This window comes from Miniopterus schreibersii (genome assembly GCF_964146895.1).
Source record: "Miniopterus schreibersii genome assembly, chromosome: 11".
Lineage (NCBI taxonomy): Eukaryota > Metazoa > Chordata > Mammalia > Chiroptera > Miniopteridae > Miniopterus > Miniopterus schreibersii.
Window position 1 is genome coordinate 12107693 of NC_138111.1, and position 27037 is coordinate 12134729.

A 27037-nucleotide genomic window follows, 5' to 3' on the forward strand; every position below is an offset into this window, starting at 1 on the left:
TCCTGGATCCTAGGTCGATGCTCGACCGCTGAGCCACACCAGCCGGGCCTGACCACTCAATGTTTTTAAATAAACGGGGTTGACTACTTTGACATATTTTTTTTGGAGCATCAGTGGCAGTTAAGAGATAGCAGATAGTGGCGGAGTCTAACTCAGGGAGGGGAACTGCCTCTCTCTCTCCCCCCCTTCCTTTCTTTCTTCCTTTATTTCACATCCTACACTATAAAACAGTCAAAACACTATGTTGCACATCTGATACTAATATACTATCGTATGCCAACTATACTTTAATAAAGCATTTTTTAAAAAAAACAAATAAACTCAATTTTGCCTGGAACCTAAAATGTCTCTAAAAAAATAAAGTCTATTTAAAAAACTCATGCCAGCTAACATCCTCTCTGTAGAGGAGGCCACACAGATGACAAGCATACCAGCGATGGTGTCTGAGGAAAGGGAGGAGTGGCAAGAAGAGATGACACACTCCTTGGCATCTCCTGATTCTAGGCCTGGTGGTAGGGAGCCTGTCTATTAGTTCCTATAAGCCTCCCAGCAGCCTGTGCAGCAGCGACTCTTCTGTCTGCGGTACTCCTCTCAGATGAGCAAGTGTAGGGTCGGAGAGTAGAGGATACTGGCCTGGGGTCCCCCAGAAAGAATGCAGTAGAGCAGAGGGTCTCTGACTCCAAGCCCAAGCTTTGCCTCCTGACCTCCCTTGCCTCAGCCCCCACTTTCAGCCTCTGAGTCAACACCCCGCCCCCCCACTGCAAGGCCATACACTGAAGGACTAACTGGCAGGGGCCCATTTCCTATATGAGCAATTGTGCAGCTTGATCTTGGGCTCTATAAATCACAAAAATGACACCTAATTTCCCCTGTCAGGACGAACTTGGCTCCTCCAGCCATTCTCCCCTGAATGATGAGAGCCTGACAGAACAGCTTGTTAATCTGGGTGACAGGGGGAAGACATTTAGAGCCAGCCAAACCCCCCCACCTCTTGCCACACTTACCTCTGCTAATGAAAAAATATTAGAGAAATAAATACACAGCCCACTGAGACACTCCTGCATGGGGCTCTGTCAGCTGTCTGTTTCAGAAGATGTACAGACACAAGATGATAGGTTATATGATCCCCAGGCAAGGAGCTATTTGTCTTGTCAGTTCACCCAGTATTTCAGCTCCCATCGGCCTCATGTAGAAGACAAAGTGCTAGGTTTTAATGCATTAACAATAACAGTGAGCATTTCTGAGCATGTATATGCCAGGCGCAGAGCTCAGTGTTTGCCATGAAGAGAGTCTATGTGCTTCCACAGCAACACCAGGAATTGGGTCCTCCTGTCACTCCCATTATACAGAGGATGAGACTGTGGCCTTGGTACGTTTGGGTCCCTTCCCTGTGTCACATAACCAGTATTTCCCAGAGCAAAATTCAAACTCAATTTCTTCGAATTCCAAAGCCTAAAGCCTTCACTGCTATGAATTAGTGTAATCCTCATCGGAAGCCTGGATGTTAGGTTGCATTGACTCCATGGGATCTTGGAAAAAGTTAAAATTTAGAAAAGCTTGGGGCTCCTGTGAGCAGCTGACTTGAACTACGTCAGGAACCCAGGATGACTCCGAGTTAGGATTCGAACCCAAGTCTGATTCCAAAAGCTGAATCTTCTTCTTCACCCTGGTCCTTTTTCCTACAAACTGAACACAGGTGGGAGTTGAGGTGCATGACATGTTCTCAGGGTGAGACAGGTGACCAGTTAACCTTGCTCTGCTCAGTCCCCAAGTCCTTAGTCTCCATAACAGCTCTCCAAAGTGTGTCTTCAGGGACATGACTTCAAGGGGATATTAACTGATTCGAGTTCCAAAAAATTGGGGGCGGAGTGAAGAAGGTTGTCTCTGTGGTCAAATAAATTTTAAAAAGACTAGATCAAACAAAACCAAGTCAGTTATTCCACATGGAACTTTCAGGGCCATTCCTATGCTAATGGCACCAGGAGGCCCTAGGAAGGTCATGTATAAAACACAGCATTTCCCAAATACACTTGTCCTTGGAATTTCCCCCCCACATGGCATGTGGGGGTCTGGCGCTCTGCAGGGCCTTCTCCAGGCTTTGTTAGTCCAGATTTTAGGCAGAATCTTCTCCAGGCAGCCAGCACAGGTGGCTGGGTCGCACTGATGATCTGTGACCACCGTGATTGGCCTGTCTGGCCACAGACTTCTGCCACTTCTCACTCGACGGCTATGAGTCCTCTGGATGCCTTTGATCTAATGTCAGGCCCTCCAAATCTCCCTCTGCTTCTCCCTCCTGCATCACCTCTTGCCAATACCCTTTTTATACTCTGCTCTCCAGCCATGCTTTCTCACCTCTAGCCTTTTATATGCTATTTCCTCTCCTGTATCACTCCTCCCCACCCAATAATTTCCCCAAGGATTAATCCATCAACTCTCAGCTGGGAGACAGACCACCTCCTGCAGATGTCCTTCCCTAACCCTCTAAAGCTGGGACAGACCCCTTCCTTTAGAACACATCTCCCCCACCTTTCATTATAATAAACCTTAGTTTACCATCTTCTACTTTATTGTCTATTTCACTGCTCATCTGTTTCTCCTAATAGACAGTGTACAAATTGAGGTTGGGGCCCTGTCTGCTTTGTTTACTATTTAATCCCTAGTGCCTGACATAGAGTCGGGGTCCAGTAATTGATTAATCAATCAGTCTATCAAAAGTTAATTAACTTAAGAACCTTAATCTGTTGCACCTCTCTCTGTTCCTTCACCCCATGTTGGCCTTGGCATGGAAGATTTCTCCTCTGCCCAGAGCCCTGGGTTAATTCTATGCTCTTAACCTGTGCCATGCTCCTGCCAGTTGCTAACATCACTCCTGAGAACAGCCCATGCATGGAGACCAGAAAAGGGGAGAGAGAGGGAGAGAAAAAGAGGGGGAGATGGGGAGGAGGGAGAGAAAGAGAACTTAAGTGCAGGGAGCAGCAGAGGTGACAGGCTCCAGGGTTACTCTTAAGAGTGGCTCCCTGCATCCTGGCAGCTCAGCTGTACCTTCTGCCCTTGAATTACATGAAGAATCCCTACCTCGTTATAATAATTTCTCCCTTCTTTTTGCTTAGAATGTTTCAGTGTTTGTTTTTTACCACTAAAAACTTTGGCTAATACAAGTATAAACATTCTACTTCTTAGCCTAGCACATGGGGCCCCTCATGCAGTGGTGCCTAAAAACCTCCCCAGCCTCATACCCACCCCACCCTCCACAGTCAGCCCCAGCCCCACATACCAGCTACATTGAGCCACTTGTCACTGACCAGACGGGAAACAAACTTTCACGCCACTGCGTCTTTGCGTGTGGTTTCCCTGGGCTCAGAACGCCTTCCCTGCGTTCTGCCTCTGATTGAATCCTACTAGTGCTTTAAGACCCACTACGACTGCAATCGTTTCTGGAAACCCTTTCCCGACTTCCCAGCAGGATTTAAGGCCCCCATTGCACCTTGGGAAACACATCTGGTAGTGAACTACAATATCTTATTGAATTATTTACTTGGATGTCCCTTCTCTCCCCTGAACTTGGAGTTCTTTGCCTTATTGAATCATAAGCTCCTTGCACAAGACCTGACTCAAAGTAGGTGCTCCGTAAATGTCTGTTGCATCAGAAGGGGTAGCGCGGATAGGGGTAAACTCTGAGGAGTAGAAGATGGGGAGCTCTCTGGATGTCCCTGCTATGTCATCCTAAGTAGACCCACTCAGTCATCAGAGCAATAGATTGTGCTTACGTTGCTCCAGACTATCTCCAGACCATTTGTCCTGCCTGTCACTGAGCTGATAGCAATAATGAAAGTGATGAATAGCAGGCCAATTATGAGCAATAGGAAACATCAGTTACAACTCCAGGGAGAAGACACGGCCATATCAGTAGCCTCATCCATCTAATTGTGAGTCATCTTTCCAAGGCATCTTGCCCTGTGACCTTGAACTGCCAAGGGCTTCTTAGTCTTGCACAAATCCAAGTTCCTCAGAGGATGGCTCCTCCTCTCAGAGCCTGTCTTCTTCAAGGCGTTGTTATTGTTTCTGGCCCACTCAGTCCTGGAAGGGGAGACCTGGATAGAACTCGTGTGCTTTTCCTGAAGAAAGACTTTAGCCAGGGATCCCAGCCCCACCCAGTAGACAAGACCTGTCTTTTTAAGGCCTGTTGCCCTTTGAGATAGCAACTCCTCTCCCCTGTGGTGAGAACATCTGGAGATGAGAGGCGGGTGGGAAGGTTTCAAGTGGAGGATTAGTCCAAGACTGGGGAGCTTATGTTGCTAAATGCTGACTTTAGTTAATGGTGAGTTCTGAATAAAGGACTGCGAAATTTCCCTCCGGTGGCCACTGGTGACCTCAACTTTCCAGTACACCATTTTCCCCCAGGAGGCGTCTGAGGGAGGCAGTCTCTCCAGCTGGTGGGGCTTCCACGGTTGGGCCTGTGGGCGGGGGCAGGAAAAGAAAGGTCAGAGGACAGGAGGGGACATGCTTAGTCTAGACCAGACTGAGCTTATCTTTGCCTCTGAAAGGGAGCCTTAGGTATTTGGCTGAAGAGGTTGTGAAAAGGGAGATTTCCATTTCTAGTTTCACTGTAGCCACACCTCCATTATGGCAAGATGGACACAAGAAGTCTAGATCCCTTCAGCCAGCAAAGGATGGTGCACACGCTGGAGGGATGGCACAGCAGGGAGGTTAAGAGTATGGGCTTTGGAACCAAATCCCTGGGTTCACATGTTAGTGCTATCGCTAAGCAAACTGAGAGAAGTGACCTCAGCTCTCTCTGTCTCACTTTCCACGTGTGTCAAACGGGGATGTATTAATACCTACATCAATACAGAACGTCCTGAGGATCGTTTATAAAGTAATGCTGGGTCTGTATGTGTATCCACACATATACATATATTTGATAATTAAAAGACTGTTGACCAAGCCCTGAACTTGGGTGTTCTCTAGATGGAATCACACTGATGAACACAATCAAGTCATTATTTATGATTATGTATAGACAGAAGCAATTCTAGACATATCTATGCTCGCAATTATTTTTATCATTTTTAATTTTTTCCAGTGGGGGAAACTGTATCATTAGAACCAACTGTCAGAGACAAGATTCTTTGCTTTTGGGTAAGTTTCTGTGAACTGACTACCCTTTTCATTTTTTAATCACTGGCTGCCCAAGGGTAAGGCAATTACTATTTACTGTGTGCGGCTCTGTGCCCGATGCTTTAACCAGAAGCAAGAGCAGGAACAGAAGAGAAACGGAGGCAAAGGAAAGAGAGGGACGGTGAGGAAGGTGAGGGAACGGACCACAGCTCACACTGACCGGGTTTTCAGTCCTACTGGGCATTGCTAAGTGCTTTTCACACAGAATCCATGTAGCTGAACATAAACTGTGTTATCCTCAAGGCGTAATTAAGTTGTATCTCCACGTTATGTGGCAAAATGAGAATGTAAGTCTAGGTCTTCCTGCCTCTCGTGCCTCCTTTCTTTACGACTTTCATCCTATGTAACATCCAGAACCATCCTAGAAAGCGGGACTTAATATCTCCACCTTACAGGTAAGAAAATGGAGTTCAGGCCGGCCAAGTCACCTGTGCGGTGACATCCCGCAGGTGAGCATGACACCTGGAATTCAAATCTGTGTCTGGTTGACTCCAAAACGTGGGCCCTGTACATGACATCTCACTAAAACCCGACAGTTTCAAAATCCCACTAATAAATCTGTTTATCTTAAATGTAACTAATAACCTTCTGAAAATAAAAAAGTAAATAAGCCTATGTATATATAAATATATGTATTATGTATAGCAGGTGCTCGGATAACGTCATTTTGTTCAACTCCTTTTTGTTATAATGTTGAGATGCCACAGGAACTTCTGTTTATATCCAACCGACTAGGGTAAAATTGGTTTGACTGTCCATTATTTTGTTTAACGTCACAGAACCTACTGATGATGTAGAGTGAGGACTTACTATATGTCAATACACCTACCAATAGGTATATGTCCATATCTCCATTTTCTCTAACTCTATTCAAAATGGGTCTCTGTGCATTTGAGAAACAACAACTCCGGGAGAAGCACTGTGGAGGGATGGCCAGAGCCTCACGAATGTGTTCTTGCCCACCTCCGAGCAGCTACCACCCTCTTTCCAGGGTATCCCCCCTCATTATTTGAAGGGAAGCAATGATTTCTGGGAAATATTCAGGTTGGGCAAGCTGAAGTTGAAGAGGCCAAGCCTCAGCTCCCTTAAGAGTGGATTGATACTCCTAATCAAAGGTTGAAGAAAGGATTTTGGATTGAGTTAAGAGAAGGTCTTTGATGATTTTTGAGACAAGAACTCTAATTCAATGGTGGGGCAGAACTCAGCTTCCAAGAGGCTGAGGCATGACTAGGAGGTGGGAACAGCAAGAAGCTTTACTGTCAAGGGAAGGTGAACGGAAAGAGAGTGACAGGAAGGGATCCAGAATCCAAGAGAGGCTCCTTGCTCCTAGAACGGCTCGCCCATGTCACAGTGTACAGAAAGGAGTCAGCCATGAGGTCATCACTATCACTTACAGGGTGAGACCAGGGGCTATGAAACCAGGAAAGCCTGTGCTTGAACCCTGCTTCCGTAACTACCAGTACATGACATTGATAAGAGATTTCTCCTAAGCTCCCGTTTCCTGTAGCCTTGCAAAAGTTATGTTTTGAATACCTACTATGTGCACTGAAGATAGAAGCTACTGTGATCCAGGACAAACCCTAGAGTCTGGAAGCAAGAGACCTGGAGTCCACCTTTAATTCTGTGGGCAGGTGCGCAGTCTGTGTGCACTCTGCCTTCTCGTTATGAGTCACACATCATCAAGGAGAACACCGACCTACTGGAGCTCTTTCAGAGGCTGGGACAAGCAGGAGGGTTGGGATGAGACTCCATCAAGCAAGAGGCAGACCCACGTGATGAAACCTATTGAAGGAACTGGGGATGTTGACCAGAAGAAAAGTCCAACCAAAACCCAACGTGTCTTCAAGTACCTGAAAGACTTAGAACCAGGAGAGAGGACTACCTTTTACTGAGCTGCTTCTATGGGCCAAGTATTGTTACCAAGCGCCTTACGTGGATTGTCTTAGTTCATTTACAAAACAATCCCAAAGGGCAGACACTATTAATCCCATTTTACTGATGAGAAAACAGAAACTGAAAAATGTAAGTAACGTGTCCGAAGGCGCACAGGGATTTTGAGGCAAAGCTGATATCTGAACCCTCATTTCTCGGATTCCAAGACATGTGCTCTCTCTGCAAGTCAATAGATAAGACTGTTTCAGTACAGTGTTGATGGGTGGAAGGAGACACAAAAAGAATGGGAAATGTAGAGGAACATATCTGACTGAGGGTAACAGAGGATGTTCTCGTGGTGAGAGCAGGCTGCCTAGGGGTCACTGAGCAAGCTGCTAACTGGGGGTGTTCAAACACAGGCTCTCGCAAAGTATGGTACAGAGGACTTGTTAGTTTGGAGAACATGGTAAAGGTAATGAGGAATTGTTCTGAGTCCTTACCTTTTAGAAATACAAACCTGCGCTTTTACACGTAAAATTATATAATGTTTGAGACGAGAGCAGGCGACGCCAGCTTGGTGTGAGTTGACCTCGGTTGAAACTAGAAGGGGGCAGGTACGTGGAGGTTCATCACACTCTTTTCCCTACCTTCCTCTATGTCATGCTTTTCTACACTCAGTTGTTTGGTGGCTGGGTAGCTGAAGATCCAGGGGCTTGACAGTGAGTGCTCCCCCAAATGGGAAAATTTGGAGAGGAAGCTAAAAATGCAAAGAAACGCATAGAACCCGGAGAAGCCGCTTTCCTCGAGGCTTTCCCCTCCTCCCGGGACACGCACTTCTGGCTGGACCCACTCTGCTGGGAAATGCTAGGAAGGCCTGGCTGCTGGCCAGCGCAGGCTCGCCCGGGCCGACGGGCGGCGCGGGTACAGGCTCACGCTGCTCTCCCTGCGCACGGCGAGGACATCTGGAAGGACTGTCTCCCTCCCGAGACTAGAGAGACAGACGGAGAGTCGGGTTGTTTGTGGAGTCTCTCTGGGCCCTCGGCATCGCTGCTGACCGGAGTTGCCTAATGGCCCAAGAAGAGCCCCTGTGAGCGGGGCCGGGCTCCAGCAGGGTCGGGGCCAGCAGCTCCCTCTGTTCCTGGAAGCGCAGCTCTGCCCTGGCTGGGGCTGTCTTTGCGGGACTTCCTCGGATAAATGATGGTTGCGTGACAAATGCGTGGTTATGGGACAGCTGGAAAAGGGGTTCCAGGCCTGGCTCTGACATTTGTTAGCCCTGTGTGGTTCCAGAGGGTGGTGCCTACCCTTTGGGAACCTCTGTTTCCTTATCTGTATAATGAAGATAGACATTGAAACCTTCTCGGGCTTATTGAAAGGATTAAGGCAGCAAGTATATGGGAAAGCAACATGTAAGCATATCACTCATCCACTCATTTATTCTCAAAAATAGATTTCCTGAATGTCTACAATGCACCAGGCACTATACTAAAAGCTGTTGGTACAAAGCTGAGCAAAAAGTATGTCCAGAACCTGGTTCAGTGGACTTTGCCCCCTAATGAATAGGAAAATATTTTGACTCGATATAAGGAAGGATATTCTGAAAGTGAGTCAACCAGGATGCTCAGGGGTCACTGAGCAAGCTGAGAACGTTCATACCCTTTGCAAGGCGCGGTAGAAAAGAATCAAGAAGTAGACGAGCCCTGGATGGTGTGGCTCGGTGGGCTGGAGCATCGTCCTGTACACGGAAAGGTCGTGGGTTCGATTCCTGGTCAGGGCACACCCGGAGGTTGCAGGTTTGATCTCCGGTCAGGGCACATATAGGAGGCAGCCGATCAATGTTTCTCTCTCCCCCTCTCTCCCTTTCTCTTCCCCTTCCCCTCTCTCTAAAATCAATAAACATATCCTTGGGGGAGGATTGAAAATACAGAGAAGCAGAGAGGGTTTGGATGCCTGCGTGAGGCATCCCTGAGCCCACCCGCGCTTCCTTCCTCAGAAGAGCCACTGTCATCATTAAGGAAAATAACAAAATGTGGACGAGGGAGAAAGAGGAGACCCATTAATCAGACAATTACAAAACATGAAAGCGTCATTAGAAACTATGGTAACTGCTATGGAAGAAAGAAAAGATTCAAGAAAGGAAGTAAACGAGCACACGGGGGATCTGATCACATCTAGAAGCCTCAGGGATCCGGTAGGGGAGGAGCAGCGAACTCGGTGGACAGGAGCGAGTGGAAGGGCAGGACAATCTGAGCAGAGGGAACAGCATGAGCAAAGGCTCTCTGGAATGATAAAAGACATTGCTTCCAGGGACTGGAAGATCACTGTGGCTAGAGCACAACAAGCCAGGAGGGGAGAAGGGGTGAGTCTTAAGGTGTTGGCGGGGCCGGTCCAAGCAGCCCCTTGTAGGTCACTGTAAACACCTTGGTCTTGAGCCTAAGAGCAATGGGAGGCCAGTTAAGGATTTTAATCTGGAAAGTGATGTGAGCAAGTTTCAGTTTTGAAAATATCTCTCTGGCTATCAAGGAAAAGGCTGGATTAGAGGGGGCAAGGTTCATTGTGAGCCAGTTAGGAGGCTCTAGCACTAGTCCAGGCAAGACTTGGACTAGACTGGGTAAAAGCGAACCTATCTGAGAAATTCTTAAGAAGAAAAATCTGTAGGATTTGTTAATGGGTTGTCGTGTTGGGGGGGTGGGTGCAGACAGGACGAAATGAGAGGTATCAAAGATGTCTTATTGTTTTCAGGATTGTAAGAACTGAGATAGAAAACACTATCAAAACATAGGTAAAGTCATTTGTGACAAATGAGGAGAACCCATTATATGTCCATTGGATGGAGGGAACCAACCCTGGAATGAATGCGGGTGACTCAAGGCAGAGAGCAGGAGATAGTCGATTTTTCAAAAACTGTGGCCATTAACTAAAGACATGAAGACAGTAGATGGAGAAGGCAATATAGTGCAGTGATAGCGTCAACAGTACACATTAGACTTCTGTTTATTATACTTGATTTACAAAGTTGAAGGGAGGTGGCCAACAGAGAGAGTGTGTGGCCAAGTGAGAAAAAGCTCAGGTGTCCAGGTCAAACCCTGGCTCCACCAGTTCCTCTTGGTAGGACCTTGAGGCAAAGGGACTGAACTTCTCCGAGCCTCACTTTTCCTCATGGGAAAAGAAAGATGGTGACAGAACCCACCACGTGGGGTTGATGAGAGGATTCAGTGAGCTACGTACGAAAAGAGCTTGAGCTGAGCTCCTGGTCCAACTGAAGCGCTCAGTAAATGGTTGTTATTTTTAAAAGTACATGGGAAAGACATTCAGCCGTTCTCTTCTTTATTACGTTTGCTAACTGAATTCAATGTCCCATGCGGTAAAAACGAAACAAAATAAACACACACCAAAAAAACAAAAACCCCACGACCGCCCTGACCTCTGACATGCAAAAACATTTGCATTTGCTACGTCTGTGTGTCTCGTCTCTCTTATGGAACCTGGTAGTTTTCTGGTCTCACGAAATTGCCATGTTCTCCAGTCCCTCACGTAGACAAGCCAAGCATTAAGTTCCTCTTCTGTAATTGAGCGTGAGCATGTTGAGTAACGTGGATTGTCCCCTCTCTCCTTTGATCTTCCCTCTTGCCAAGGACTGCCGACAGCCTGGTTGCTGACCAGTTCGCTTCCTTCTCAGAATGCGCGGGACACGAAGAGGAAGTGGCCCACGACAGCAGAGGAGATTTACGCCAGACAAGAAGAAGTACTTGACTTTCTTAATCCCCAAGCAAGGAACTCCCTGAAGGAGTTTCAGAATGAGGAAGACCAGAGATGTATGAAGCATGATTTTGGGCAGTGGTTCCCAAGCTCAGTGTGCATCAGACTCACCCCCCAGAGAAACAGAATCAGGGAGAGGAAGCCAAGAATCTGCCCCTATCCACATGATGCTGATGGACTTTGAGACACTCTGAGATGCAGGTTTCTACACCCCACTAGGAGCTCCTAACCTCCCTTACTCTGCTTCTCATTTCCCCCCCTTCATTTTCTAATATACCCTATCATTTACTCTTCTGATTGTTTATGTCTCCCACACATACTCCAGTAGAAATTAAGGTCCAGATGGTAGAAATATATGCCTGTTTTGCTCCCTAGTGTATCCCAAAGGGCCTGGCCCACAGGAGACCCTTAGTAAATATTTGTTAAAATATTTGAATTGAGTCTCCCAGCCATCTCATATCTGGACTTCTGCAGTGGACATGGTAACTAACTGGCCCTCGTATTTTACCATTCTACAATATTTGGGTCAAGAACATTTAGTAAAATGTGCTGATTCCAGGTGTCTTTTTTCCACAGAAAAAGAATTTACAAGAATGTACAATTCTGTAAAAACTTTCTGGGGCTGGAGACGCAAAGACCCCTTAAAACCAGGGATCTGAAGACACCAAATGAATAACCTTTGCCATAAAGCAGCCCTGCTCCCTGTAATTCACCCTTCAACTGTTGCTGTAGTTATGAGCCTAAAACTCACATTATTCCCTTGACCCCAAATCTTGAAGGGCTCCTTAAAGTTTACATGGTACCCAAAAGCTTCAACACAGCATTCAGATGGGCCCACAATTCAACCTTCTGCATGGCACTTCTCCAGTTTCATCTCTCCCAAATCTTTCAGACCTGTCACTAGAGTGAGAAACACATGGACTTTAGACACAGACATCTGGGTGTGAATTGTGACCCCACAGGTCACTAGCTGTGTGATCACAAATGAATTATTTATCTCTTTAAAGCCTCAGGGTCTTGCTTTTGAATTTGTGAAATGGGCATAACAGTGCATACTTCGAATGTGTTGTAGACAGATAGAATGAGAGGACACATACTAATATGCTTAAAGCCCTTTAAAACGCCAGGGTATGGTTGGCACTCAATCATAGTTGGGTTTCTGTATCATTGCACTCATATGTGGGATGTAAAACACAAAGCGACAAACAAAACAAACAAACTCACAGATACAGATGACAGAATGGTTACCAGAGGGGAAGGGTGGTGGGGGAAGGGCAAAGAGGTCAAATGCAAGGCGATGGAAGGAGACTGGACTTCAGGTGATGAGCACACAAGAGAGTACACAGGGGTGGTGCTATGAAGTTGTACACCTGACATTTATATAATGGTGTGGACCAATGTCACCCCAATATATTTGATAATAAAAATTTTAAAAATAATTGTTGGGTTTTAGTTTTCTATATGTTTGGCACATAGTATTTGACATAACTTTTCCCTGCTTTTCTGATACATCTTGGTCTAGATCAAGGTTTGTGAAACGTTTTTGGTGAAGGACTTGGACAGTGAACATTTCGGGCTCCTCGGGTCACACCGTCTTCGGTGGCTGCTACTCGACTCTGCCATCGCTGCAGGAAAGCAGCCGTAGGTGACATGCAAAGAGATGAGCGTGGCTATGCTTGATAAATTTTATTTGTAAGAACAGGTGCGGGGCTAGTTTTCCAACTCTGGCCTAGACTAGCTCTGGAATTTCACCGACCTGGGCTCAAGCTTCTCTGAGCCTCAGTCTCCCCACCTGTTACTTAGGGACAATAGTGCTTCCCTCCTAAGCTGCCAAATGACTCACTGCGATAAAGCTGTGAAGCCCTTGGCACAGTTTTTGGCAGATGACACGCATCTGACAGGTAGTGTTGTCTTCGGCAGCAGCGGGTCTGCCTCAAGCCATTCGCTATCTGCCCACGTCCACCTTCCCTGCCCCAAGCATCTTGCCCAGAGTCTCCCTTTCGGAGTTGTTTTCTCCCTCTTTCCTAACGCTGTTGGAATGTCTGCTGTGTTATTTGAAAACAAATCGTGCATTAATGCAGCATGTGCAAGTAATTATGGTTACTTATGTGGCTCTTCTGCCTCATCTACCCGACCAGGGCTCCTGAAGGCAGGATCTGTGTCTTACTCCCTCCGCACTGCACCTCCTGGTGTGGCCTCTGCACCCACGGAGCACCCAGGGCGAGGGGATGTGGTGATGGTGAGGCTGGTTGTGATAATGACAGTGGTAGCGGTGGTAATAATAATGGTGTGTGGGGGGGGAGGGCACAGTCTTGGCTGTTAATTTCTTTTCAAAAAGCAGTCATTTGGAATTCTCTTCTCAGTTTGAGCCAAGAGTGTAAATAGAGAAAACAAGTCTTTCTGGCAGAGAGGGAGGATCTGCTGGAAGGTCAGACAACCACAACAAGACCAAAATTACACAGGGCTCTCCCTTGGGCAGAATGAAAAGGAAAAATCACACACCTCACATTATCGGAAGTCAGGGGACCCAGCACTAGAAAAGAATGATTCAGATCTACAGAGTATTTTACAGTCTTCAAAACAATCGCAAACGGGCTCCCCATTTTTCTACCCAAGAGCCCTGCGGGGAGGTTAGCACCATCCACTCCACCGATGAGGAAACTGAGTCTCAGAGAGGCGACATCTCTCAGGTCAGAAGCCACGCCTGCCCCTCGGAATTCAGACTTGGCTACGTGACCTGGAGCAAGTCACTGTTCATGTCTAGGCCTCAGTTTTACTATTTGTCAAATAGAGAGGTTGATCTGGAAAAGCAATGGGACATACATTTAATACCCTTCTCTACTCATACATGCTGTGACCTTGGGGTAGAGTACAGGATATGTATATCTTTCTTTGCCCGATATTAATTTAAGGAGGGAAACTGGTAATATCTCTGGGTGAAAAACACGTTGCAGGCCCCACCTTCCAACCTCAAAATATGTTCCTTATTTTTAGGGTAGAAGTTAGATCTGACCCCTCACAAGGCCAGAGGGGACTTTGGGCAAAGTTAACCAGCACTTATCATACAGAGAAAGAAACAGAGACCAAAACAGCAGAAGCATGCATGTCCAACATCACAAAAATCACGGGTGGAGCCTTAGGTGTCCCAGGTGTCTCAGATGCCAGGTGTCCCAATTCTCTAGTTCTTCCAAAGAAAACATTTAATCCCCAAATGGAGAGGGATAGATAGTAGAGTGCCTGCTTTCTACACAGGAGCCAAAGTCAGGTCACCCAGACAGATGGCAGAGGTGGAATTCAAATCCAGCTCTGCCTGGCTTTTCACCAGGACACTGGGCTGTCTCCCCCACTTGGACTCTCCTCTCCGTCTTCACTCAAAGGCTAAATTAACAGGCACACAGAGTCTTGTCCATTAAGTACTAGCTATGCTCAGCCAAGCTCTGGGGCTTTGGGCTATGTACGGGTCATTTAACAGGTGGAGGGAGGAGATTTACATATTAATCAAAGTTTCCATCATGAAGACTTTTTTCCTGCTTTGCTTGTTCAGAACTACAGGGTGAAGAATAATGATGGTTCTTTTCCAGCTGGGGCAGAAGGCACCTTCCTTTCCCACATATTCGCAGACATGGACGCGAGGCCACCCCAGCCACCACGGGGCTAGTGTCCGGTGGTCCCGAGGCTGTCCAGAGCACACTCTGGCCCTGGTCCAGACTCAGAGACCAGAGCTGCCCACAGACCTCAGGCAAGTCATACCCCCTTTCTGATACTCCTGACTGTGTCATAAAATGGGACTCAGGAGCTGCTCGGCACCTCAAATAGCTCAAGGGACTGGGAGTTCTGACATAGAAGAATGGCTCCATCCTGCTTTGGAAGGTCTACAAGAGAGGGAAATCGTTATGCTAATGTTTAACTCCACCTTCGGTATTCCTTACCTGCAGGGCGTGAGTTCCAGAAGTGTTTATAAAGTGAGAAAATCATTCCAAATTCCCTCCATTTGTGATCTGCCCTTTTGGGTTAAGCAATGACTTCTTCCATACAAAATACAGATCCCACCCTAATTATCATGTCCCCAGCTCTTTGGGCATCTGCAAAGTTACCACCAAGAAGAGAAGGTACCAAAGGGACCATAGAGAAAGGAAGGGGCCAGTTTAGACACACCATATTTTTTATCATTATAGATAAATTTTGCCCATTACATGTTACGAACTATGTATCTCATGTGATTCCCATAAAGGAGGGATCATGAGACCACATTTTACAGATGTGGAAACTGAGGTATAGAGAGGCCGTTCAGTATCACACGGTGACTAGGGGATTCCAGCCCAACCTGGGTGGGATGCAGAGCCTGCACTAGCTGATTCCACTTAGACAAAGCCTCTTGCAGTGTGAGAGTCCAGGCCTTTTTCGAGTTTTCCGCATGTGGTCTCTGCCTCCGGCTGCAGAGAAAGGCAGAGAGCTGGAGGAATCGTGAGGAGTGATGGGGGTGTGGGAAGAGGTAGAAAAGCAGGTGCCTGAGATCATGAGAGCGGCTGCTTTCTTATCACACTGGCCTCCCTCAGTGGCCATACTCCCCTCCTCCAGGCTCATTTCGTGACCTAAAGGGGCTGTCCTATCCACTCCCACCACAGCCTGGCTCCCTTGGAGATGCCTAAGACGCCACAGCCCTAGGCTGCTGTGAAACTTTAAACAGGCCTGTCTGGGGGTTTGAGGATGGGGGTGAGGAAACCGGAGACCAGGAGGGAGCCAGCTCTAGTCACCAGCTCTAACATTCCGTGCAGGGGTGACTGAGAGGAGCGGTGCTTGAGCTGAGAACCAGCACCCATGCTCTCCCCCTGAACTCCTCCACGGCTCCGCAACACCAGGGACCAAACCCCTCGCCACCACAGCCTTCACAGCTGTGCTCCGTCTGGTGCTGCCACCTCCCGTCAGCATTGCCCATGGGGCTGGCCCTCAGTCTCAGCCCCGGCCACACTGGTTGTCACTCAGCCGCTGGGGGAAATGGGCCCTGTTTGCTAATTCTTCAGGCCTCTGCAGGAGCTGGGCCTTCAACCAAGCATGTGCTCAGCCTTCTCCCCTGCCCCAAACGCAGTCCTCCAAGTTTGCTTTATGTACCTGGCCCCAAAAGATTCCATTTCAATGTCACCTCCTCAGGGCCCCTGTTACACACTTTCAAACCACGGCCGTGAACTCCTCTTGGTACTTAGCACAGTCTGTCTTTATGTATTTGTGTGATTGTTCCATTGATATCTGTCTTCTCCAAAACTCTGTAAACTCCACGAAGATAAAGACCATGTCTACGTGTCATACTCTTCACTTCCCAGGGTGTGACACAGTACTTGGCACACAGTAGGTGCCCCAAAATAATTACTGATTGAATGAATCTATGACTAGTGCTCCCAGGGCTCCAGCTCGCCTGTAAGGAGAACAGTGACACCTAGTGGCCACTTTCACACCCTTGGCTGACAACACATCAAGAAGGGGCCTCAGGAAGACCTCACTGAATTTCCAGAGTTGAATATTGTAAGGATGGTAAGGGAAGCTGGCACAGAAATCAGAAATGAGGTACTCCTAGGCAAAGAAGAAAGGAACTACCACTCCCTTGTTCCCATACACATGCCAAGAACACATCACAAAAGTCCCAGGACTGAGCTAGTACTGACATTACAGATGATGAGAGCGTGGCCCAGGATGGCAGTCCTCAGGGCATGTTCACGGAGCAGCTCATAGAAATATTAACAGCCTCACTCACCTTGATGGCTGTGTAGCGAGAGCTCAGCCCTTCACAGCTACCAAGGTGCTGTTTTTTTCGACCTCGCTGACACACCACCGGTAAGACCCACCTTCATGTTCACTGGAAGCTTCAACGGCCTCCACGGGTCCCCCTGCTTCCACTCTTACATACATTTCCACAGTGGACGCTCACCCTGAAGCCAGAGGTGTGGAGACATATGCGTATTTGGCTTTTCTGGTGTTGTTACTTTGGGGACCTCTGATGCACAGAATTAGATTATTCGAGATGTTTGGTTCGTGGTGGAAGCTCACCATTGCCCCACGCATGGTTAGGCTTGATGTAACATCCAGTTAGTGCTAATAAGTCAGCTAGTTTTAATTCTCTAACGAACTCCCACAAATCCACCACACAAAACGCCAGCTAGGGACTTGGCTCCCCCATGACAACCCCTGCCTTCCCTGCCTCAAGATCACCACCTACCTGAATCTATGGTCATCATCTCCTTGAGTCCACTTTTAAATGGTTTACTGCGTCTGTATTTGTTCCTAAAACGTAATGTATTAGGGGTGTGTGCGTATCTTTTTTAAACTCAAAACAGTAGAAAGGATACCATGCTGTTTCAAATGTATCCCTGGGACTTGTTTTCTTCATTTAAATGATGTTCGCTCATCTCATATTGTCGCAGCAGTTCATTCATTTTGCCCGTTGCACGGTACTCCATCGCGTGCCTGTTCCACCTCAACTCCATCCCGTTGATGGTCACCTGGGTTGTTTCCAGAGGGTTCCTTCTGCCACCCAGATCTAATCCTGTCACCCTCCTGCGGATCATGTATCTTCAACATCTCAGTGCCCTCCAGGTAGGATCCAAACTCCATGATGCAGCTTAAATATCCTAAAGGACTGGGCTCCTCCTTACCCCCGGGCCTCACCTCTGCTCTCGCTCCGTGTCCTGGGCGTGTCCTGGGAATTTCTTGCCGTCTCTGTGCAGACCTTGTCTGTTCCGCCTCTGGCTGTCCACCTGATACCCCCCCTCACTGTTACTCTCACGCCCCTCTGTCTTCGCTGCAGCCCTCACTACCCTCTGGGATGCTATGGGAGGGGACGCCATCCATGGCCTCCTGCTGGACTTGGCCAGGGTCTGCCGCATTGTCTCCTTGGGAGGCCTGGAGCTGGGGGGGGGGGGGTCTGCAGAGAGGAGAGTGGGGACCAAGTAGAGCCGCTTTATTCACCCTCCCGCTCGCCCAGGATGTGGCATCGCTATTCCTGGTTTTATGGACTGGCGATCCTGAAGACTGCCTTTGGAAAAAGTGTGCCACGGACACAAGTTTGCAAACCAGTGACGCAGATCGCGCGCATGGCCCCCTCAAGCCCCGGCATGCCGTAATGGAAAGTGAGAGACGCAGAAAGATGAAGAGACGGTACAGTTTCACAGTTAAGCCGTCGTCTCTGGAGCGAGCCAGCTTTCAGTGAATCACTGAACATCTCTGAGGCGTCCTCGCTCGTGAAGCGGGTGGGACGCTAAAATGAACCATACAGGATTGCCATTTGGACAAACAAAAGATGGTCAAGTGTCTGCGTTTTCATAGGAATCCTCCTAGTATTTATAAGAAAAACACGGCTTCGAACGGTGAATCAAACAAGGTAATCCAAGGATAGGACCGAGGCAGATACGCTAGCTTTTCCCCAAAGCTGCGTCTTCTCCCAGATACACAGATGCGATACATTTCCCTGCCTCACGGCAGACCCGTGCCCAGCGGCTGAGCTCCAGCCAACGGAAGGGGGCCTGAAAGGGTATTTGCCACTTTTAGCCTGGCCCTTTTAAACTGCTCACGTGCAATCCCCCATGTTCTTTACTTTTCCACCTCAACTGTGGAAACATCAGGTGGATGGAGCACAAGATGGAACAGGCTGGATCCCTGAACTGCTTCTCAGAGTAAAGCTCTTCATAAAAGAAAAAAATCTATTTCAGACTCTGCGCAAACAAGAAATAACCTCTGTTGCATTAAGCCATTGAGAGTTGAGGGCGTGTTTGTTATAGCAGCGAGTGTTACCCAGCTATATATGTACTTAAAACACGGTAAGGCATCAACAAATGCTAGTCATGAGATGATGATGATGATGATGATGATGACGACAACGGCGAAAATCCCAACAGACAAAGGGCCCACAGGGCAGGAGATGGGAGGGTTGGCACTACCGAGATTTGACCGAGTGGCTGTGGCTGGGGCTCACCTCCTTGGTGCCATTGTCTTGGATGAGCGTGTAGAGTGGTACCACGCGGTTGATTTCCAGCAGCACCGGCGTGGGGCTCAGCTGCTCCTTGCCTGGCCGGCGGCAGAGGTGGCAGGTGGATGGGCAGCGGCCTTTCTCCTCACAGCGGATCTCCACGCCCGAGATGAGCTGGTCGTCCGAAAGCATCTGCGCCGTCAGCAGGCCTGAGAGGTAGGTGATGAAGGGCATGGACCTGAGCTCCTTCTTGCTGCCCAACTCCGTGGTCTCTGGAGAGGGAGAGAGAAATTCAGAATTGTTCAAAAGGTCGGACCCTTGAGCCCATAAGGAGTCCGATGTGCTAAGGAGCTCGTGTCAGCTGGAAACGAAAAAATATGACAGAGTGGTTTGTTCATGATGCTTCAGTGAGAGCACAGGCCTGAGGGTTCAGAGACCAGGATGGGGCCTTGCTCTTACATTCAGCAGCCTTCTTGCTCCCCTTGGGCCTCACAATCTCCATATTGAAAGACGGTAGGTTGGACTAGAGGATTCTCCAAGGACCTTGCAAGAGGTTGATATTTGAGGATATTTCCTCCAACCACAAATTCCTTTCTTCTATGGTCAATTTACAGAATTTCTACCTTTCTTTCACAGACTCTCTCCAGCCCTATGTTTTTCATGAAGTCCATGTAACAGGGGAAGCACAGCTTCAAAGTCAAGCCAGTTTCAGTTTAAATCTCAGTTCCACTTGATAATAGCAACACCACCTCGGGAAAAAAAATCTCTTAACCTCCCATTAGTAACTAATTCTGTAAATGGGATTAATAACACCAACTGAAATAGTTATGAGGGATAAATGTGACAGAAGGAGGTGGACCTGTCTGGAAAAGACATCATCCCCCCTTTCTTTCTGTGCCCATCGGTTCCCTTGTCCAAACTCTTCTCCTGCCTTGCTCTCCCTGGGCACCCTGAGATCTGGTGCACACATGCTCCATCCTGCGCTGTATCTCTTGATCCGTATGAATAGCATCTCCCAGTTCTGTGCCTTTGCTCACCCTGTCCTACTTTCCCCTCTGCCTCTCCAAATCCTAAGCACCCATCAGTGCTCCATTCCAATGTGACCCTCTTCAGGAAGTCCCTCTTCCTCGCCCCAGTCCCTCTTCTCTGAATAGGTATTTCCACTTATAAGACCTTACCTTGTTAAGCTCATTGTCTCATCCCATTTGCCGCTGACCTCTCTAACTATGTTATCAGGTCTCGGAGATCAGGGCCCAAGTCTCCCACTCCTGTCCCTGCCTCTTCAGTGCCTAGCATGGTGCTAAGGATGTATTTGAAACCAAATCAAAGAGGAAGACTATGGAACTTGGAATGGCTAGAATGACATTCATGACCAAGTCTAAAGGCTCCAAAATTCTTCTGAGGACTTCTAGGGATCCCAGGGAGCACCTCAGCAGCTACCTGAAGAGGGCAAGAGGAAAACCAAGCAGGCAGAAGAACTCTACATTCACATCTCAAATTCAAGTGGAACAGTTCCATTTCTATCTGTTCTATAGACTGGCCTTGTACATAAGATTTCGTAAGGAGAGAGGGGTGAGTGGCTATATCAAAAAGCTTGAAGAGGCAGTGATGTGTACAACCCAGAGGGTTCCATTTACATTACAGACTATGTGAACGGTACATTCAAAGTTGTGCAATGCACGGTCTGGTCTGAGGGGCGAGGGGCTGTACTAAGGAGCAGAGCCTGCTACAGATGGCAGTTTCTTCCAAGCCTGGTAAAGTCAAGGCAAGTTCCTGCCTCAATGGAACCAAGTGCCCTGGATTGTCTCCTGCTTTTGCTCTGGACTTGCAGGGACACGAAGCTGAACTGGAAACGGGCTTGCCAGTTAGAAATACAAATAAATGCAACCTTCATTCATTACCCTCTGGGCCCTGGGGCCTGTTCTCTGGGCTCCACCTTTTCTGTCTGGCTGTCAGCAAATGCTTATGAGCATCAGATCAAAGGCTCTGGGGGAGGAAGACAAGACGTATTCCAGCTAACCAGTCCTTCAGAGGGATTAAAGATGGGTAGTTACAAGATAAACAAAACAAAGATGTGAAGAAGGCATCTCAGCAGCTGGGGAGATGGAGACGGTCTTATATACAGACAGATGGAAAGAAGATGATGACTTTTGGAAGTGTAAGCCAGAGGGATAGTTTTGGAGGAAAATTACTTCAAACTTGGGAGAGAAAATAACAGTTCAGGAGAGAAGGGGCAGGGAGTATTAGAGCTGCAAGGACATCAGGGAGCAGTTAGCACACACTCTGACCCAAAGGTCAGTAAACTGTGGCCCTTGGTTCAAATCCAGCCCTCTGCCTGTTATTGTAAATAAAGTTTTATTGGAACACAGCTGCCCTCATTCTTTCTATTGAGTATGGCTACAAGGGCAGAATTGAGCAGTTGAAACAAAGACTCCATGGCCCACAAAACCTAAAATATTTACTATCTGATCCTTGGCAGAAAAAGTCTGGAAACCTCTGCTCTAGCCTTAGGTTATAGATGGGGAAACTGAGTCTCAGAGAGGGGTCAACCTATAGTCAAACAAGAATGTGGAACAATGATGGATTCATTAAAGAAAACCTGGAATTAACTGGACCATCAACACACTTGGATTGTGCATCTCCAAGGAGACAACCGTGGCACGTCTTTTCTCAGTAAGACATCTTTCAAAAACAATTGAAAAGCACACCTTTGAAAAAACACTATCTAGTACCACTCTCCCATTTTAAACAGGAGGAAATTGTGTCCCAAGAAAGGAAAATTACTTTCCAAGGTCACAGGGTGAGTTAGTGATTTTCAGCACTGGCCCCAGTTTGTCTGATCAATACACCACTTCAACCATTGTTTTTATGTTGTATTTTATGTAGTTTTTAATTTATTGATTTGAGAGAGAGAGAAGGGAGAGAAGGTGCATAGGGGGGAGGCATCAATTTGTTGCTCCACTTATTTATGCATTCCTTGGTTGATTCTTGTATGTTCCCTGACTGGGGATTGAACCCACAACCTTGGCACATTGGGACCACGCTCTAACCAACTGAGCTACCCAGCCAGGACTTATCTCTTATTTTAAAACGCAGATGGCCTGCCCCTCATAGCACCTTGCAATGTGCACATAATTTAACTGAGAAGGAATGCAACGTGGGGCTGGGAGTAAGACATTCCCTTGATCAAACAAACATTCATAGCCATTGAGTTAAAGATATAACTACCCATTTAACAATAAAACAAACTGTAGCTGTTTGCTGGTCTGCCTTTGCCTAATAAATTTTAGCTTTTTCAGTCAATCAGGTCAACAAATGGGGTTAAAAGCCCAGAGTCCAGGCTGAAACCTGCGCCGAAGTAGTGGTACAGAATTCACAGCCGAACTCAAGGGCTGGTTTTGCAAAAGGAAGGCACTTGGGTGTCATCTGGTCTCACTCCACCGCTGAACAAGTAAAGGACCCAATACCTAAGTGCACACTTATTAACAGTGACCCTTTCTGGAAGGATTGCGTCATGTCTAAGTCATGATCTGGACGAAAGTTGCAAGGAGGAAGACCTTCAGCCATTCTGTTCGTTGCTCCACTGAAGACATTCCAGTTGCTAAAGCTAATTGCTTCTGAAACCTCACTCTGTGGCTAAAGTCATCTCTTTAAAAGGTGAAGCCTATGTTCTGCTCCTTCTTAAAGCTCTTCCATGGCACGTCACTGCTCTTAAGATAGAGACCAAAATCCTCACTACCACGTGTAGGTCGTGTGGGATCCAGACAACCTGTTGGCCTCTCCAGTCGGATCTCTTAGCCTGCTGCTCCTAGCTCTCTGACTTCCAGCTACACCGGCCTTTAAGGTCCTTGCATATCTGCTCGCCTTTCTTTCCCAGTCTCGGCAGATGCTCTTCTTACAGAATGCTTTCCCCCCCATCCATCCCACCCCTAGCCCCTGGCTTCTCCTGGCTCCCGCTCATCCTTCAGATCGTAGCTCAAGAGCCAGTTCCTCAGCAAAGCCTCCCCTGAGCTGCATCCCGCATGCCGCCAGTCTATATATCAGGGTTTCCCACTAAAGATCCTCATAGCATCCTGCTCTACGGGTCGCCTGCTAATGTCCCCAGACTGCGAGTTCCAGACGGGCAAGAACAGTACTAGTCTTGCTCATTCCCACACTATCTGCTTTACACGGTACCTGGAACAGAGCTGGCTTCCCACAATACTTTCAATAAGTAGTTGTTGAATATATAACATATCTACATACCCTGATCAGTGTGCTCTTATTGAAGCACTGGTGAGTCTAGGAGACAAGACTTGTGAATTTCAAGATCGGTAATTAATGGACGGCTCCTAATCCAGTGACCTCTCCCCAAAGTAAAATCGGCGCTCTCGACGGGAACGTTGGCAGTCGAGTAACTGATAAGTCTGCCCGCTGTTCTGACCCCCCTAGGTTTTCACAGGGGGCCTTGCCATGGAGGGGATGGGAGAGTTCATTTGAAACAGGCCATCTTTAACCAGCAAGGATAAAGAGCATTTTTGAAGAGTCTTACCCTCTGTTCGCATTTCCCATCCCTCTGAACAATGCTTCCAAAATAGGATCATGTCTGGTTTCAAGCCCGATTCAGTTCCAATGACACTACAACCCATTCATTTGAGAACCTGCCAACTGAACTCTCTTTTTTCTTCTCCCAAATTCCTGCTGGGTATTATTTTGATGCCACAAAAAAAAAAAAAAAAAGGCTCCGTTGAAGTGACAACTCCTTGTTGGGAGGGCAGCCAGGGCTTTTCGGCAGGAGGTGATGGCACGGCTTGCCCTCATCCAGAAAACAAAACAAAGGCATGAGACTGAGGGCTTCTGGGAGAGCCAAAGTCGTGCGAATGTTTGTCCAATACTCAGCAACAGCTCAGGGCACTGCCTCTCGCGTCAGGCAGCTTGCTTGGCAGTAGGCTTGCACTTGAAGCATTTAAAGGCTCCACGGGGACCAGAGGGGCTCAAATTAGAAACGTTAAGGGTGGGGGAAAGAGGGTGAGACTTTTATATCATAAAGAATGGCCTTTATTGCAACAATGGCCTCCCAGGAATTGCTAAAATGGGATCATTTCTTAGGCGGAGTAACTGTCTCCTGTTGGAGGAAAGCAAAGGCTCTGAGGCCTGACTCAAGGGCCCAGACAGATGTCCTTAACAAAGGGAAGGGAGCCAGCTGAAGCGCCATCAGCAAGGCCTGCACTGGATGTCACACAAGCTGAACTTCTCAGCCCAACAAAGTTCAGCACTGTGAGAGTGCCAATTATAGGTAGCAGTACCAGTTTATTTTTTTTAATTTATTTTTTTAAATCCTCACCTGAGGATATTTTTTCCATTGCTTTTCAGAGAGTGTGGAAGGGAGAGAGAGAGAGAGAGAGGGAGGGAGGGAGGGAGGGAGAGAGAGAGAGAGAGAGTGGAAGGGAGAGAGAGAGAGAGGGAGAGAGAGAAAGAGAGAGAGAGAAACATCGATGTGAGAGAGACACATTGATCGCTTGTCTCTCGCACGTGCCCCAGTTGAGGCGAGCCTGCAACAGAGGTACGTGTCCTTGGCCGGAATCAAACCTGGAACCCTTCAGTCCGCACGCTGACGCTCCAACCACAGAGCCAAACCGGCCAAGGCAAACATTCAATCAGTTTAGTTGTTATTACTGTTGCTGCTGTGATTGTTATAATTATTATTACTCTGCTGTAACAGGATGTTAACACTGACATTTCTATTGAGACATCAAGACAGGATAGAAGTGACATCCTAAAGCCAATCCCCAAAATGCAGAATTTACGAAGGAGATGAATCCAAACTTGTTTCATAACTCTAGAAACCCCAGCCAGAACAAGGGATAAAACAAGGTCAGAGAGCAGACAGGACGGACTGAGGGGAGCTTTGCTTTGCAGACAGCTTCTATTACCTGATTTTTCGAGTTCCCAGTGACCCAGGTGGGACATGGAGAACATGCTACCTTCTAACCCCAGGTTTTGTGAAAAGGGGCCTCAGGAGTGTCTCTTGGAGAACTTGCTATGTGCCCTTGGAAACTGGGAAGATAGTGGGCTCGGGTCTTACTCCACCTGCAAAAGCTCCAGCTGGCTGTGGCGGCAGAACAGGAGCGGGTGCATGGGGATTAGCCCCGATCCAGAGGCTGCCAGTGTGAAAACTGCTTGAGCATTTTCCCTGGACCAGATGTGGGGCCCACAGAAGAAAGGGATGTCCTGGAATTGTTTTGAGTCCCACTCAAAAAGAATTCTAACAGGTTGGGGGGGGGGTTCCCCCACAGTGAGGATCTCAAAGGAGTGGGCAGCCAGAGAAAGAGAAGTGAGAGAGGTCAGCAGCAGCCAGCCAAAGAGACAGTACACCCTCCCGGTACTAGGAGAAGCCCCTGGCGTTGGGAATCACTAAATCATGTTCTTAACTTTACTGATGTACAAATGGTAGCTCAGAGAGATAAGGGAATTTGTCCAAGGCCACACAGCTAATAGCTAGTCTAGCTTTTCGTACCTGGTTCTACTGCTCCTTCTATCCTGCAGCACTAATTCTCATTCCTGCACAATAAGTAATCTCTCTTTAAAAAAATAAATTTTTAAAAAAAATTTATTTTAGAGAGAGAGGAAGGAAGAGGGATAGAGAGAGAGAAACACCAATGTGAGAGAGAAACATCGATCAGTTGCCTTCCATATGTGCCTTGACCAGGGATCAAACCAACAACCTTACGGTGCATAAAACGATGCTCTAACCAATAAGCCACGCGGGCCAGGGCATGAAACACCTGGGCCTTCCCTATTCCTGACAGCACCAGGCTCCCCACCCCTTTCCATGGGCTAAAGGATCTCATGAGGAAAAGGCATTTTAGGCCACCTGGTCAGAGGTTCCATCTAGTGTGTCATTCACCACCAAATAACCCTCTAACTTCTTTTGGACACTTCTTACGCTGCAGAGCCCATTACCTCCTTAGGCCTAGCAGTGGGACAGCTCTGTTACACCTAGATGCCCGTCTCCATCTGTAAATATTCCCTGTTAACTGCAGTCAGGAATTCCTCCTTAAATGACCTGCTTCCTACACAGTGGAACGCAGTAGACAAGGGTAGAATTGGACGCTTAAATCTAAAGCTATTGAGTTAGAAGGTCTGATTTGAGATCCTGGGCAAGTCACTTCACTTCGCCAACCTTAGTTTCCTCATTTGTAAAACGGGGGTCTGATTGCTCATTGAACTGCTCTGAGCATCCAGCGTGAGATGCAGCCCTAGCTGACTGATACCTGGGTTCTCACAAGGTCCTCCCTGCAGGGTAAAGACTTGCCCTCTTCCACAGAGGAGGGGACCGAGGCTCAGAGTGACATGGAGCACTCTTGACAAGAAGGTACTTGTTTCAGTTCCATCGCTAAGGAAGTCCATACTCTTCGTGGGACAGGGAGAGGGACCCCTGGACACTGACCGGTGGCCGAGTCGTGGCTGACGTCTTTTGTTTGCTTGTTTGCAAATTAAAATTATTTTAATATATTTTTTAAAGTACAAAAATCCCCGCGTGGCTCTGCTGTTACTTGTCCTGAAGAAAGTGGGGCAGAGAGTGAAGAATGCCGGTGCAGCACAGTGGCCCCGACGGTGGGCTTTCCCCCACGCTAAGGTGTGCTCCCCCTTCCTCCCCTCCCCGCACCTTGCTTTTTCCTTCTTAATCCCCAAGGCTGTTCGGTCAGCATTAAAGCTTCGCATTTCCTCGGGCCTCTGGAGCACAGGTGGGCTGTGGCCCGCAAAGGGCGGCGGAAAAGGGCATGTGCGGTCGCCTGCTGCCCTCTAGTGCCAGCTTAAGATGCTTGCTCTGGGGGAAAATCGGTTCTTCTATGCCAGGCAAGGACTACTGCGTGCAAAGCAACTTGCTGCGGGCTGAGGACAGCGGGGCAGACAGCAAGGGCTCGGCTCAGACCGCGGGAAGCCCGCTGTCAAGGCCCTGGAGGGGGAGGGTGGGAGTGAAAGTATGAGTGATGGGTTCCAGTCCCCGTGGTACCCAAGAGGAGAGCTTTGATCGAGTGCATCAGCTAGGAAGGAGCCAGATGAAGGAGAGGGAAGGGGCTGGACGGAAGGCGGAGAGGGGAGACGACCTGTGGGGCAGGACCCTGACGGTGCCGGGAAGAGATGAACCCCAGGCAGCCGCCGAAAAGACATGGGCTTGTGGATGGGGTGGGGGAGGCACATACTAAACCTGCCGAGCTCAGGGGAGGCCTGCATGGTGACCTTATCATCCCAGAGACCTAAAGTAAGCACATCGGATGGTCTAAACTGAAAACT

The 27037-nt window shown here is 48.0% G+C and overlaps 1 protein-coding gene across 4 annotated transcripts in view; it reads right to left on the bottom strand.

Moving 5' to 3' along the window:
• ASTN2 (astrotactin 2) overlaps window positions 1-27037 on the bottom strand; it is a 694556-nt gene that overhangs the window by 130889 nt on the left and 536630 nt on the right. For all 4 annotated transcript variants that reach the window (XM_081150627.1, XM_081150626.1, XM_081150624.1 and 1 more), the window contains one exon: window positions 18767-19032. In XM_081150627.1, the coding sequence (XP_081006753.1) occupies window positions 18767-19032 (266 nt within the window). The remainder of the gene's footprint in view (window positions 1-18766; window positions 19033-27037) is intronic.